Below are 16098 nucleotides of genomic sequence, written 5' to 3'. Positions count from 1 at the left end.
AGGTTATGCACAGGGATAAAAGGAGTCCCAGATCCATACTAGGAACCACATCTGAGACAGATGTTTACAACAACTTTGTTACCCACTACCCAATTCAGGTTCACAGATTCAAGACAGTGGAGAGGACCTGCTCAGGTCCCCTTTCCCTCCAACTGTCTCTGGCCCTAGGTCAGCATTGGCAAAGACATGGCACAGGTGCAGAGCCAACACTGAGGAGCTTCTCTGTTCTCCCTCTTCCCAGTGCCCAAGGACATTTTCTGTATGCTCCACCCCTCTGTCCAGCTGCCCAAAGCAAGCAGTTCCTATTTGCTCTCTGGGCACTCAAACTTGGAAAAAGTTCACTGATGCTGTACAGAAAGAAGAGCAAAATCAAAAGTATCAGAAGTGTAGCTCAGATTCCAGAGCAGAATGGAGTATCAGTTTCAGCCTTTGGTCCAATTTGAGGCCTTTGGCAGTCAGAAATCCCAAAACAAAAGAAAGCCTGAAGTTGTTATTCTATAAATTTTAAAATTATATCTCTAATAATATTATATTTAATGAGGTTTATTAAGGATCATTAGAAATCAAGGAATAAAGAAGATACAAAATAAAAACCACATGCCCATGGCTGATTAGCCCATTTAAAATCCCCTCACTTAGCTTACCACTATACTTGCTACATCTTTGCAAAGGAAGAGAGAAGGGTGGGAGGCATTACTGCCAGTTAAATACCAACTGTGATCTTGCCAACGTGGAGACTCAGGAAAGATTATAGGGAATTCTGGAAAATACCAAGGTCTTCTGGGGAATGAAGTCTAGGGTTCAAAATCTCCATTTTTACAATTCTGAACTAGTTGGCTCACAATAACTTAATCCCAGCAGCATTCTACTGTTGCTCAGACCCAAACCCAGTTTAAGAACTTGTAGAATTCTGACCAGGGGATAGCAATCAAAATTTGTCCTGGCTCAGACAATTTTAGGAACACCGAAAACTTGTAGGCCTCCAGCCTGAATTGTCCCTGAGATTCTGGAATAATACAATACTCAATATCCCAGCAAAGCAACAATAGAAACATCTCTGACCTTTTTTATAAAAGCACAGAGAACCCACCCTTAATATAAAATCTGAAGGCAAGAAAGAGACTGGAAACATGAGCAAACAAACAAACAAAAAAAATCTCATTGTAAAAAGCTATCATGGTTACAGGTATACAGAAGACACCAACCCAGAAGAAGAGAATAATTCCAAAACATCTACAAGCAAAGTCTCATACTAAAACATGGCTTGGACACAGATTTAACTAGAATCTTTGAAAGAGAGAAGCATGAACTTTAAAAAAGACTTTAACAATGTTTTTTGCCATTAAAATTTGAGTATTTAAGAGGGGGAAATGGAAAAGAAATGAGGTATAGGAAAAAAAATTGGAAGAGTAATTAACAGCTTGGTACAATAAATACAAAACCTTGCCCCAGAAATTAAATCTCTAAAAGTTAGACCAAATAGAAACCAATGACTCCATGATAAAAGAAATAATAAAACAAAGCCAAAAGACTGAGAAAAATGGGGAAAAACTAAGATATTTCATAGTTAAATCAACTGATCTGAAAAATGGTTTAAAGAGAAAAAATTAAGTATAGAATGCAAAAAACGAGCCTATATGTCATATGTCAGGAAATTTTCATAGAAAACTGTCCATATATTTTAGAACCAAAGGGTAAAGTAGAAATAGAAGGATCCTCCAATCACCTTCTGAAAGCAATCCCAACACAAAAACTCCCTGGAACATTATAGCCAAAATCCAAAGTTTCCAGGCCAAAAGAAATTATCACATGAAGTAAGAAAGAAAGAATTAAAGCACCAAAGAGTCACAGTCAAGATCTCACATAATCATGTTACCACTATAAAGACGTGACCATTTTCCAAAAGGAAAAGAATATGAACTTGTAGCCAAGAATTATTTACCCAGTAAAGCTAAATAAAGTCATAAAGGAGGGGAAATGGCTCTTTAATGAAATAGAGGATTTCCAAATATTTCTGATGAAAAGACCAAAACCATCCAGAACTTTGAAGGTGAAACACAGGAGTTAAGAGGAAATACAAACAATAAATACAAACAAACTGATAAAGGACAAAGATAAACTACTTACATTCTAATATAGAGAGATGGCACACTTGTCTCATGAACTCTGCTCTCATCAGAGGCCATGAGGGAATCTAATTAGCCAAAAGGTTTGGGAATGATTCTGTTATGCATTGATAATCTTAAAAGTACAATGGAAAGGGAAAGAAAGAGAATTATACCAGAGAACAATGTTCCCTCTAAGCTTTAGTGTGTGTATATGACCATGTAATGATTGGGATGGGAACATGCATACTGAATTGTTGCTACACAATTGAAATTTTCTTTTAAAAATACTGCGGGGGGGAGCAGCTGGAGGTGTCAGTGGATTGGGAGCCAGGCCTAGAGACGGAAGGTCCTAGGTTCAAATATGGCCTCAGACACTTCCTAGCTGGACAAGTCACTTAACCCTCATTGCCTAGCCCTTACCACTCTTCTGCCTTGGAACCAATACACAGTATTGATTCCAAGATGGAAGGTATGGGTTTTAAAAAATAAAATAAAATAAAAATACTGCTGGTTCTAAGTTACTAATTATTCACAGTCGTTTTTGCTTTTCTTTCTTCATGTTCTGTGTCTTCTAATTGATTTATTAAATACCATTGGATTGATCCAGGTAGGCCATTTAATCTTTTTTTAAGTTTATTTATTTAATTAATTTAGAACATTTTTCCATGGTTACATGATTCACATGTTCTTTCCCTCTCCTCCTCCCATCCCCCTCCCATAGCCAACGAGTACTTCCACTAGGTTTTACATGTGTCATTGATCAAGATCTATTTCCATATTATTAATATTTGCACTTGGGCAATTGTTTAGAGTCCCCAATCATATCCCCATAGACCCAAGTGATCAAGCAGTTACTTTTCTTCTGTGTTTCTACTCCCACAGTTCTTTCTCTGAATGTGGATAGTGTCTTTCTCATAAGTCCCTCAGAACTGTCCTGGATTATTGCATAGCTAGTAGAGAAGTCCATGACATTCGATTGTACTACAGTGTATCAGTCTCTGTGTACAATGTTCTCCTGATTCTGCTCCTTTCGCTCTGCATCACTTCCTGGAGGTTATTTTAGTTCCCATGGAATTCCTCCAGTTTATTATTCCTTTGAGCACAATAGTATTCCATCACCAATAGATACCACAGTTTGTTCAGCCATTCTCCAATCAAAGGGCAATCCCCTCACATAGGCCATTTAATCTTGACTCGTATGTGAGGCTGGCAGCCTCATTATGAATGAAATAGGCAACCATTCAGCTCTTAAATGGATGGCAAAATGATGGTTGACTGGAATTATTTCTTTATTAGAGTTATCTAGTGGTAGAAACCTGAAGTTATGTGAGATAGATTCAAGAACTCATATGAAAGAGTTGTCACCCTCAGGGGAAAAATTGGAAAAGCAACAATGTAAATAGTTTTCAATGATATAAACATTCTGATAGAATTGTGTTAGCTTATACTGTATAATTCAATTAGTAAATAAAATTAAAATATTCATATCTTCAACTTTCATTAGAAGTATTTTTACATATATATTTTTTAAAACCTTTAAAGTGCCATATGATTGTCAAGTTGCATAAAAATTTTCTTCTCAGAGCTGTCGTAGGTCCATGCAACTGTTTAAAAAATGGAGTGAACATTGCTAGAAAAATAAGGCAAATTATCTCACGTAACTAGGGTATATAAATAAATATCTATACAAACATGGAAGAAGTAGAGAGTAAAGGGAGTAGCCAACATTTAAACCTTGCTCATCAAACTTCCAATAAACAAAATGTTGAATACAAAAATACATTTCATTCGACAGGTAAATGGGGTTTGAGTTGGGAAAGGAAGAGAAAGAAAGTGAAATTAGAGGAATGGTAGATTGAGGATGGGATTAGTCCAAAACAAAAACAAAAACATCTCAAAGGATATACAACAATATTTCTAACTCTTTTTGAAGTTGCAAAGTATGAGATCTAAAGGGGTACCAATAAATTGATGAGTGGCTGAACAAGTTATAAAATATAAATGTTATTGAGCATTATTGTGTTGAAATAAATGCAAAAGGGAATGGTTTCAGAGAAGGCTAGGAAATCTCATATGAAATAAAATGCAAAGCAAAGTAAATAAAACCAGGAAAATAATTTATTCAGCAATAAGATAAAGACAAACAGCTTTGGAAAAATTAGGATCTTTGATCAGTGTAGTTACCAACCACAATTCCAGAGGTCTAGTAATGAAATATATTATCTACCTCTTTCTAGAGAGGACTCAGAACAAAAAATAAAGCTATGTGTGTACATATATTCTTATATGTATGTGTATATATATATATAACATATATTTTGGCCATGGCCAGTGTGAAAATTTCCTTTACTTGACTACCAGTGTGCAATAAAGGTTTTGGTTTTCTTTTATTTTCAATAGAATTGGGGATTAGATGAGGAAGAAGAGAAAGCTGATTTTTGTTGATTGGATTTCCTATAAGTCATGATCAAATAAAGAGCCTATAAACCATATAATGAAAAATTATCAAAGAAAATTACCCTGATATTCTTGAACACGAGGGCAAAATAGATACTGAAAGAATCTATCAGTCACCTCCTAAAAGAGATCTCAGAATTTTTAAAACTCCCTAGAATATTATAGCCAAATTCCAGAGTTCCCAGGCCAAGGGGGAAAATAGTGCAAGCAGACAGAAAGAAACAATTAAAATATTGTGAAGTAATATGCAGGATTCAGGACTTAGCAATTTCTATATTAAAGGATCAAAAGGCTTGTGTTATGATATTCTAGAAGGCACAGAGCAAAGATTACAATCAAGAATCATCTACCCAATAAAACTGAGTGTAATCCTTTTGGGGGGAAGAAGGGGATTGATATGTAATGAAATAGAGAACTTTCAAGTATTCTTGATGAAAAGATCAGAGAAGAGAAAATTTAACTCTCAAATACAAAACTCAAGAAAAGATAAAAAGTTCAACAGGAAAGAGAAAACTTAAGGGATTCAATAAAGTAAAAATGTTTACATTCTACACAGTAAGATGATTTTTGTAACTCTAGAGTTGTTATCATTGTTAGGGTAGCAAGAAGAAGTATATTTTAGGATATTAGGCAGAGGGTATAGAAATAAATAGATTATGATGGCATATAAAAAATTATAGGATTAAAACAGATTACACTGGGAGAAGAAGTAAGGGAGGGGTAAAATGGAAGAAATTATTTCACATGAAAGAGTGGCAAAAGAGATGCTACAGTGGAAAAGATGAGGAAGTGATGGGCAATGCTTGAACCTTACTCTCATCAGAACTGACTCAAAGATGGAATAACATCCATACTCAGTTGGGTACCCAAAGAGAAATAGGAGGGGAAGGAGACAAAAAAAGGGGGATAGATTGTTTGAAGAGAGGGCAATTTGGAGAGGTGATGGTCAGAAGCAAAACTCTTATAAGGAAGAATAAAGTAAAAGGAGAAAGAGAAGTATAAAAAAGGGAGGAAATAAGATAGAGAAGAATATGCTGTAATCTGAACGGTGAATGTGAATGAAATGAACTCACTGGTAAAGTGGAAGTAGATAGCAGAGTGGATTAAAAGCCAGAATCCTGCAATGAGCTGTTTACAAGAAGCAGAGACACAATTAACCAATGTTCTACTTTTTTTTTCCATAAAACCAACTTCTACTATTTTTATTGCTTCAATGGTTTTCTTACTTTCAAATTTATTCATTTTTTCCTTTGATTTTTAAGATTAAAGGTAAGGAGCTGGAGAAGAATCTATTATGCTTCAGATAAAATGTTTTTAAAAAGCAAGGATAGCAAAAGCAAACAAAAGCAAAAGCAAAAATAGATCTAAGCCAAAGAAGTATGAAATAAAACTATACCTTGCTGAAAGGTACCATAAACAATGAAGTAATATCAACACTAAGTATATATAATATATCTATCAAATGGTAAAGCATCCAAGTTGTTAAGGAAGTTAAATGAAGTCCAGGAAGAAATAGACAGTAAAACATATGTCAATAAATCTGACAATCTAAGTGAAATGGATGAATATTTGCAAAAATATAAGTTGTCCAGATTAATGGAAGAGAAAATAAAATACTCAACTCCATCTTAGAAAAAGAAATTGGTCAGGCCATCAATAACCTCCCTAAGGAAAAATCCCCAGGGCCAAAAGAATTAACATGTGCATTCAACCAAACATTTAAAGAACAATTAATTCTAATCCTATATAAACTATTTGGGGAAATGGGTAAAGAAAGAATCCTACCAAATTATTTTTATGACACAAATATGGTTCTGATACCTCAACCAGGAAGAGTGAAAACAGAAAGAAAATATAGAGCAATTTCCCTAATGAATATTGATGCAATAATTTTAAATAAAATATTAACACAGAGATGAAAGCAACGTATCACAAAGATCATACACTATTACCAGGTGGGATTTATACCAATAATACAAAATGGCTTCAATATTAGGAAAATTATCAGCATAATTGACATATCAATAACAAAAACAACAGAAATCATACAGCTATCTCAATAGATCCAAAAAAAGCTTGTGCAAAACACAACATTCATTCCTATTAAAACACAAGGGAATATAGGATTAAATGGAGATTTCCTTAAAATGATAAATAGCATATATCTAAAATTATTAGCAAGCATTATCTGTTATGGGGATAAGCTAAAAGCCCTCTCAATAAGATTAGGATGCCCATTATCACCACTATTATTCAGTTTTGTATAGAAATGCTAGCTGTAACAATAAGAGAAGAAAAATAAATTGAAGGAATTAGAATAGGCAATAAGGGAACAAAGCTATCACTGTTTACAATGATATAATGGTATACTTAAAGAATCCTAGAGAATTACCTAAAAGAGTAGTTGAAATAATTAACATCCTTACCAAATCTGCAAAACACAAAATGAACCAATGTAAATCATTAGCATTTTTATATATTACCAACAAAGTCCAAAAGCAAGAGATAGAAAGAAAGTTCCACTTAAAATAACTTTAGACCATATAAAATACCTGGGAGTCTATCTTTCAAGACATGCTCAGAAAGTTAAGCACATGAATATAATTACAAAACACTTTTCACATAAATAAAACCAGATATGAACAATTGGAAAAATATTAATTGCTCATAAATAGGCTGAGCCAGTATAATAAAAATAACAATTCTACCTGAATTAGTTTATTTCTTCAGTGCCATACCAATCAGACTACCAAAAAGTTATTTGATAGAGCCAAAAAAAAAAAAGTTATCTGAAAATGTAAAAGGTCAATATCAAGTGAACTAATGGGAAAAAGATGTGAAGGAAGATGATCTAGCAGTACTAGATCTCAAATTGTATCATAAACTGATAATCATCAAAACAATATGGAGTGGCTAAGAAAGAGTGATGAATCAGTGGAACAGGTACATAATACACAGTAGTAAATGTCCATAGTGGAATCTAGTGTTTGAGAAGCTCAATGATTCAAGCTTTTGGGACAACTCACTGCCAAAAATTATGGGGACAACTGGAAAGCACTATGGGAGAAACTAGGAATAAACCATCATCTCACATATTATATCAAGATATGGTCAAAATGGGTACATTTAGACATAAAAGCTGCTTTTCTGAGCAAATTGAGGTATCATGGAATCATATACTGTCAAATGTATGGATAAGGGAAATATGTACAATCAAACAAGAGATAGATAGCACTATGAGATGGATAATCTTGTTTTTATTAAATTTAGAAGGTTTTGCACAAACAAAACTAATGGAACCAACATTAAAAGGAAAACTGAAAACTGGGATGGGGGAATTTTACAGCAAGTTTCTCTGATAAAGGTTTTATTTCTCAAATATATAGAGAATTGAGTTGAATTTATAAGAATACAAATCATTTCTCAGTTGATAAATGGTTAAAGGATATGAATAGGAAGTTTTTAGGGAAAGAAATCCAAGTTGCCTTTACATATATAAAAAATTTTTCTAAATCACTATTGATTAAAGAAATGCAAATCAAATCAACTCTGAGGTACCACTCCATACCTATCAGGTTGGCTAATATGACAGAAAAAGAAAATGATAAATGTTGGAGGATGTGGGAAAGTTGAGATACTAAGGCACTATTGGTAGAATTATAAACTGATGCAACTATTTGGACAATAATTTGAAACTTTGCCCAAAGGGCTATAAAACTGCATATCCTCTGATTCAGCAATAAACTATGGGTCTATATCCCAAAGGGAAAAAAAATTAAGAGAAAGAGATCTATTTACACAAAAATATTGATAAGCAACTCTTTTTGTTGTGACAAAGTTGGAAATTGAGGAAATCCCATCAATTGGGGAGTGTCTGAACAAGTTGTAGTATATGATTGTCATAGAAATCTATTGTGTTGTAAGAAATGACAAAGAGGACAATTTCAGAAAAAAATGTCTGATTCGAGACAGTTTTTATTCTTATAAGAGTTTCGAGAGTGCCGTGGCCCCCAACGTGGCGCTCGCCCCTCCTCCACAGAAGATTGTGAGCAGCACCTCCTGCACCACCATGGTGGCCCGGGCCCCCGAGCCCCTTCCCACCTCCATCCAGCCCCGGAAACGAAAGCTGCCCATGGAGACTCTGGGCGTCCCGGAGACCCTGGTCCCTGCTGCCGCCCCCGAAGATGAGAAGGATTCCGAGGCAGACGTGAAGTGGAGAACAGGGAAGAATTCACGTCCTCCTTGTTTTTGCTCTCCTCTCCGTCCTTTACTCGTCCAGCTCTGAATGGTTGCAAAGTGAACAGAACCAGGAGAATATTGTACACAATCGGAACAGTATTGTATGATCAACTGTAAATGACTTAGCTAATCTCAGCAATACAATGATCCAAGGCAATTCCAAAGGACTCATGATGAAAAATGCTATCAACCTACAGAGGAAGAATTTGTGGAGTTAGAGTACAGACCTGAACATGCTATTTTCACTTTATTTTCTTTGTTGTTGTTGTTTATTTAATGAACCTTCTTCCACAATATGACCAATATAGAAATGTGTTTTGTATGATCACACAAATATAATATAGATCAAATTGCCATCTTAGGGAGGGGAGAAAAGGAAGAAGAGAGATAATTTGGAATTTGAAATTTTAGAAAACAGTACTTGAATAATGTTTTTGTATATAATTAGGAAATGTAAAATATTAGATTAAAAAAAAAAGAATGAAGAATGACAGGTGGACAGCCAGAATCCTCTCCTGGCATGGTTAAGCTGGTTGAGGAAAGGGGCAGAAGCAAGGAAGGTCTCTAGTAAATTAGATGAATTCTTTGTGCTAACCTATTAGTAAAACAAGGAGACTAGGATATGTTCCAGGCTGTATTATTGGAGGCAGTTCTTAAATCAGTGATATCACAGACTCTGCAGAAAAGAGAATCATAAATTTTGTGTGGGTCATGCATTCCTATGACAATCTGGTAAAAGTCTTTGAACTCTTTTAGAATAACATTTTAAAATACATGAAATAAAATACAAAAGATTACAAAGGAAATAAATTATGTTGAAATAGTTATTGAATTTTTTTCAAAGCAAGCCTTAGGGGTTTTTTTTTTTCGTATTCTTATAGTTGAAGGTTTGGGTTTTGTTTTGTTTCGTTTTGTTTTTTTTAAACATAAAAGCTTAACAGACTGGGGCAGGCAGGTGCACTGTGGATAGAGAGCCAAGCCTGGAAGACCTGGATTCAAATTTAGCTTCAGACACTTCCTAGCTGTGTTACCCTGGGCGAGTCATTTAATCTGGTTTGCCTAGCTCTTGTCCCTCTGCCCTAGTTGCTGGTAGGATAGAAAGTAAGGGTTTTAAAAAAACTTTAAAAACTAACATCAAAATTAATGCAATAGATAATACATAATAATAGATAATTCCCTGTGGAATTGCTTGTCAACTCCTGCTCCTGGAAGGTGGGGGGAAGGAAGAGACGAGAGAGAATATGAATCATGTAATCATGGAAAAATATTTTAAAATAAAGTTATATTTTAAAAAACAAACACAATATATTTTAATACAGAAATGGAATACAAACTACTTTTTACAAAATGGCTAATGCTAAATATTCATACAAATTTAAATGGCCCATGGGGAACATTAAATTACTTATGCAAAGTTAAATTTGGCTTCTTCCTTTTATATAGTATTGTATTGTCAGCAGGAAGATCAATGGATATAGAGTAACTACCACAACTTAGTAGCTTTCCATCTTTCTTTTTTACTCTTGGGCAAGAATATTACTATATCATCCATGCAAGCGCTATGCAAAATATGTAGTTATCAGTCAAAAACAAGAACAAGAAGCTAGTTGGCCAGAAACTATACTCTGAAACTACTATCAGATAAAGCCATATTTAAAAAACATCTTTGTTTCTGATATGTTTAGTAATGAAATTCCCTTAGGTAAGAAATAAGATAAGATACAAATTATGTGCTATGTTATTAAATATAAAACAAACATTATATTGAGTATTTAAGTCATGGGTCCAAGGCAAGGTAATGTGTGCGGCTAGAAAGTTATTTAACCTTGAATTCTCTTGACTGTAAGAGGACAAAATTATTTATCTTTCCTATGTCACAGGGTTAGTCTTTTAGTGGTAGTCTCTTGGTGACCGAGAATGACAATTGTCTTTGTGCAGTTTCATCTACAGTGTACCCTCATGTGGCTTTGGAGCCCAAAGGCTGAGGCGCACAGTTTGTGGCACACGGGGCCTGGGACTCCAGTTGTTACGGGAGGTGCGGTTGTGGCCTGCTGTCGGCGTTCACGGGCAGCGGCAAGACGTCGACGTCGCTCATCTTCAAAGGTGGCGGCGGCATGGTGGATGTGGGTTCGCCAGCTGCTTCTGTCAGAGGCAGCGAGTTCTAGTTGCTTTGGTGTCATGCCAGCCCACTTCAAGTTGGACTTTAGCTGATCCTTGAATCTTTTCTTTGGTCGGCCTTGTTTCCTGAGTCCAGCTGACAGTTCACCATGGAATACCTGTCTTGGTATTCGCTGTGGGTCCATGTGGATGACGTGTCCAGACCATCGTAGCTGGGTTTTGAGGACCAGGACTTCGATGCTGGTGGAGTTGGCTCTGTCGAGGACTTCCTGGTTGGTGATTCGGTCCTGCCATCGGATCCTCATGATTGACCGGAGGGAGCGTTGGAGGAATTGCTCCAGCTGTTTCATGTGCTTCCGGTACAGTGTCCATGTCTCACAACCGTACAGGAGCGAGCTGAGGACCACTGCGTTGTACACTTTGAGCTTCATCGCAGTGCTTACACCGCTGTGTTGGAGGACTTTGCAGCGCAGCCGCCCGAGTGCCTGGCTGGCCTTTTGGATCCTGGCATTGATCTCATGGTCTAGGGACCCATCGTTGGCGATGGTGCTGCCCAGGTACTTGAAAGTGTTGACGTTAGAAAGCTGCGTGCCATCGATTGTAATGCATGGCTGGTTAGTTGGCCTCCCTGGTGCAGGTTGGAACAGCACCTCTGTTTTGCTGAGGCTGATAGTCAGGCCAAACAGTTTTGTTGCAGTGGAGAACCTGTCCACAATGGTTTGAAGATGATTTTCTTGGTGGGCCATGAGAGCACAGTCATCTGCGAAGAGAGATTCCAGGATGAGTCTCTGTGTTGTCTTTGTTTTTGCGGTCAGGCAGTGAAGGTCGAATAGTGAGCCATCCAGTTGGTATTTGATGTAGACACCCAGGTCTAGATCCATCACAGCATGTCATAATACCTGGGTGAAAAATAGGTTGAAGAGTACCAGAGCGAGGACACAGCCGCGTTTCACGCCATTGGAGATGTTGAAGTGATCATAAGTCTTTCCACCAGATAGGACTTCCCCTGTCATGTCAACATGAAAGAGCTGGATCAGTTTGACAAATTTTGCTGGGCAACCGAGCTTGTGAAGGATCACCCACAACGTGTCCCTGTTCACTGTGTCAAACGCCTTTGTCAGGTCTATGAAGACAATATAGAGACTTAGGTTCTGCTCAAGGCATTTTTCCTGCATTTGCCTCACTGTGAAGACCATGTTGATGGTGTTACGATCTGGTCAGAAGCCACATTGTGATTCAGGCAGGTTCTGCTCTGAAACAGATGACAGGAGTCTGTTGAGTATAACACGGGCAAGGATCTTTCCAGCAGTGGAGAGTAGTGAGATGCCTCTGTAGTTGTCACAGGCTGCTCGTGAGCCTTTGTTCTTGTATAGGGCTACGATGAAGGCATCTCTGAGTTCTGGGGGCATGCCTTCCTCTTCCATATGCTGGTCAGCACTATGTGGAATGCCTGGAGCGCCTTTCCATATCCCGTCTTTACCGGGTGCCTTGCCTGCACTCATTTGTTTAATGGATTTTTGGACTTCCTCTATTGAAGGAGGGACGTCAAGTTGTTCAATGATGCGGTTTTGGGGGATCTGGTCAAGGGCGCTTTGGTCGACTGAAGAGGGTCAGTTGAGAAGCTGACTGAAGTGTTCTTTCCACCTGTTGCTGATGCCTTTTTTGTCTTTTATGAGAGTGTCACCGTCAGAGGATAGCAAGGGAGTGGTGGTGGGTTTTAATGGCCCATAGACAGTCTTGAGGGCACTGAAAAATTGTTTGTAGTTTTTCGTATCAGCAAAACGCTGGATTTCTTCTGCCTTTTTTTCCCACCATCGGTCTTGCATCTTCCTGATCTCACGCTGCGCTGTGGCTTAGAGAAACTTGAATCTGTCTTTTAGGAGCAGAGTTTGGGTTATTTTGCCACTCCATAAAGGCTTTGTTCTTTTTGCTCAATAGGTCTTCAATAGCAGTGTTGTTCTCGTGGAACCAGTCCTGGTGGTTGCGTTGTTTGGGGCCTTGGGCTACCTTTGATGTTTCCTTCACTGTGTCTCTGAACTGGTTCCATTTCTCGGTTGAGCTTCCAGTGAGTGGTCCCTTAGCAGACAGCTTGTCGTCCAGGCAGGACTGGAATGTTTGCAAATAAGATGGATCTCTAAGATGACTCATGTTGTAAAATGTGTGAACTGTCTGGGCGCGTTTTGGATGGCGAGGCGCAATGCACATTTGAAGAGTCGCTCTAACCAATCGGTGGTCTGTCCAGCATTCAGCTCCTCTCATGGCTCTGGTGATCTTTACATCCTGGATGTCTCGCCGGCGTACAATGATGTAGTCAATGAGATGCCACTGTTTTGATCGTGGGTGCATCCACTTTGTTTTATATTTGTTTGCCATTCTGAACACAGTGTTCATGATAGTGAGTTCGAACTCTGAGCATTTGCTGAGTTGTTGTTGAGTTGAGGCCGTTGTTGTTCATTTTGCCCACGCCGTGTTTGCCGAGCACTCCTTTCCATCTTTCATGGTCCTGGCCAACGCGGGCGTTGAAGTCTCCCAGTAGTATCAGCTTGTCATTGGTGGGCACTGAGTGCAGGATGGCACTCAGGTCAGAGTAGAACTGCTTGATGGTCTCCTCTGTGCTGGTCAGTGTTGGGGCATATGCGCTGATGATTGTGGCATACCCGTCTTTGCTGAGAGGCAAACGGATCTTCGTGAGCCTCTCGCTGATGCCCACAGGCAAGTCTGGCAGCTGTTTGAACGAACTGGTCTTGATAGCCAGGCCAACACCGTGGATTCTGTCTTCATTTGAGGCTCTACCTTTCCAGAAGGTGTATCCAGTGGTGGATTCGCTGAGTGATCCCTCTTCTGGTAAGCGTGTTTCGCTTAAGGCTGCGATGTCGATGTTATATCGCGCCAGTTCTTTACCGATTAGAGATGTTCTTCTCTCAGGTCTTGGGTTATTCTCTCTATTAAGTAATGTCCTGATGTTCCATGCTCCTAGTAGGAGTTTCTTTGTATTTTGTTTCTTTTGATTTCGACCGCTTAAAGGGATGACCCGCCAGCCGCAGTGTGCTGACCGGGTGTATGTAGGGCAGGCAATGTTTGGGACACCTTTTCTAGTCTCCTCCCTTGATTAGGGTGAGCAGTGCTGCCTGAGAGAGGGCTGCTCAGTCGCCCAGGATGCTGCCAAACATCTCTGCTGCCCACCGGGCTGAGTGACCACTGGTCCGTGGGCCACCTACGTGCAGGATCGTGACTACAACTGCCAGTGGTCACCTCCACCTGTTGCGTCGCCACTCCCCCATTGCCGCAGGTCTTGAAGAGGGTGGACGGGGTTAGGATAGATGAGTGTGCACAAAGATACGTGTGCGTGAAGGAGATTTAAGTGGAAAAGTCGATGCACAGAGACAGTCCCACTCTCTTGGCGTTGGAAGCCTGGGTCCAGTGGCACAAAAAATTGTTATGTCTGGAGACTTCCTCAGCTGCATTGGATGGCCGTGTTGTCCTTTGTGCTCCAACATGCCCTAAGCACTCCACAGTGCTTTGCTGCGTCGCCCTCTCAGCCGTTGAACCTACGAGGAGAGCTGTGCGGGATAGGGAAAAGACTGGACCGCACTGGACCGCCAGCTGCTGCCCTCTCGCTACCTACTCTGGCTCTTCTCTCTCTCCTCCTCCTCCTCCTCCTCTTCCTTTCTTGTCCCTTCTCTTCTTCCCCGGCTCTCGGTGCACAGTCTCTCCAGTTCTTGCCGGAACCTGGTGCCCCCGGGGGAAGCGACAGGGGGGAGCGGGGGGGGGCACAGTGCAAAGTGGCACAGAGAAATGTCCACAGCCACGGTGGCATCAGGCCTCGATGTGTCCTGGACAGCGGTGCTGGCGGATGGCAGCGGGGATCCTGTGCCCAAGAACCGCACAGTATCAGTTCTGAGACAGAACAGCAGCAAGCACTAGGCAATTGGAGTTAGGTGACTTGCTCAGGGTCACAGAGGGGTACTATCTCTGGTATGGAGGGCTTGTCATGCCCTTCTAGGGCAGCTCTCCAGCCTCTGACCCCCACCTGACACCCAGCTCTCACTTGTGGCTCCCAGTAGCTGCTAGCATGTGGCAGCGGCCACACCCTGGGCAACGGCTTCGACAGGCCGGCTAAACCTTGTGAGGGTAGCCAGCGGGGTCGTCAACCCCTGGTGAACCAGGGCTTTGCTCACCCAGCATGTGAAGACTGCTTCGGCGGAACAGGTGGAAGAACAAACATATATATATGTATGTATATATATATATATATACATATATATATATATATATATATATACACATATATACACACACATATACAAGGAAAGAGATGGAAATGGAAGTTCTGGACATTATGGAGGGAATGTAGAATGAGTAAATAGCAATAACTCTGGAAAAGCCAACTAGAGCCAGATTTGTAAAGGACTTTAAATTCCAAATATAGAAGGATTGGTTTGCGTTTTATTCTAAGGGTATAAGATATAGGGATGGGGATCTTTAAGTCTACTGGCTCCTGGACAAATTCCAGAGTCCATGAACGTGGATGGAGAAAAGAAGTGATGTATTTATTTTCACTAATCTCTTACTGAAGTTTCCTTAAATTGTTCAAAAACATTTATTCTGAGAAGAGGGCCATAAGTTTTACTAGACTGCTACAGGGCCCCACTGAATATCCCCCTTTCCCCCAAAATGGTGGGAAGTTATATTGGAGTGTATTTGGCTTTCAGAATGAAATTTCCTGAGCAGTGGAGTACCTTAAGAATTAAATCTTGAGGACAGCTAAGTGGCTCAGTGAAATGAGAGCCAGGCCTAGAGATGGGATATCTTGGATTTAAATCTGGCCTCAAATGTTTCCTACCTTTGTGACCTTTCCTGGGCAAATCATTTAACTCCCATTGCCTAGTCCTTACTGCTCCTCTTCGATGGAATCAACACAGTTTTGATTCTAAGATGGCAGATAAGGTTAAAAAAAATTAAATCTTAGTATTTTTTTTAAACTTTTTATCTCAGGCACCTGTGATTTTATTGGTGTAAGGGAACTTACATTGGGGAAACTCCCTCTATTAGTCCGAATAAGTGCTGGCTTGGAGGCTTGGTCTAAGAACAGAGACTCTTAACTTAGGGTCCCATGAACTTGATTTTTAAAGAATATTTTTGATAGCTGTATTTCAAAATACATAGCCAGTTTCCT

General features: G+C 39.3%; 1 protein-coding gene across 1 annotated transcript; it reads left to right on the top strand.

The window, feature by feature from the left end:
- Nucleotides 1-7491: 7491 nt before the first annotated feature.
- Nucleotides 7492-14846, top strand: LOC107651114 (ski oncogene-like). The gene is made up of 3 exons (XM_056817311.1): nucleotides 7492-7508; nucleotides 8514-8777; nucleotides 14639-14846. Exons 1-3 carry the CDS (start codon nucleotides 7492-7494, stop codon nucleotides 14844-14846), a joined length of 489 nt encoding a protein of 162 aa, XP_056673289.1.
- The last annotated feature ends 1252 nt before the right edge of the window (nucleotides 14847-16098 follow it).

Source organism: Monodelphis domestica, chromosome 1, assembly GCF_027887165.1.
Source record: "Monodelphis domestica isolate mMonDom1 chromosome 1, mMonDom1.pri, whole genome shotgun sequence".
Taxonomy (NCBI): Eukaryota; Metazoa; Chordata; class Mammalia; order Didelphimorphia; family Didelphidae; genus Monodelphis; species Monodelphis domestica.
Note: the sequence above shows the minus strand (reverse complement) of the source record. Positions and strands in the feature narration are given on the sequence as shown.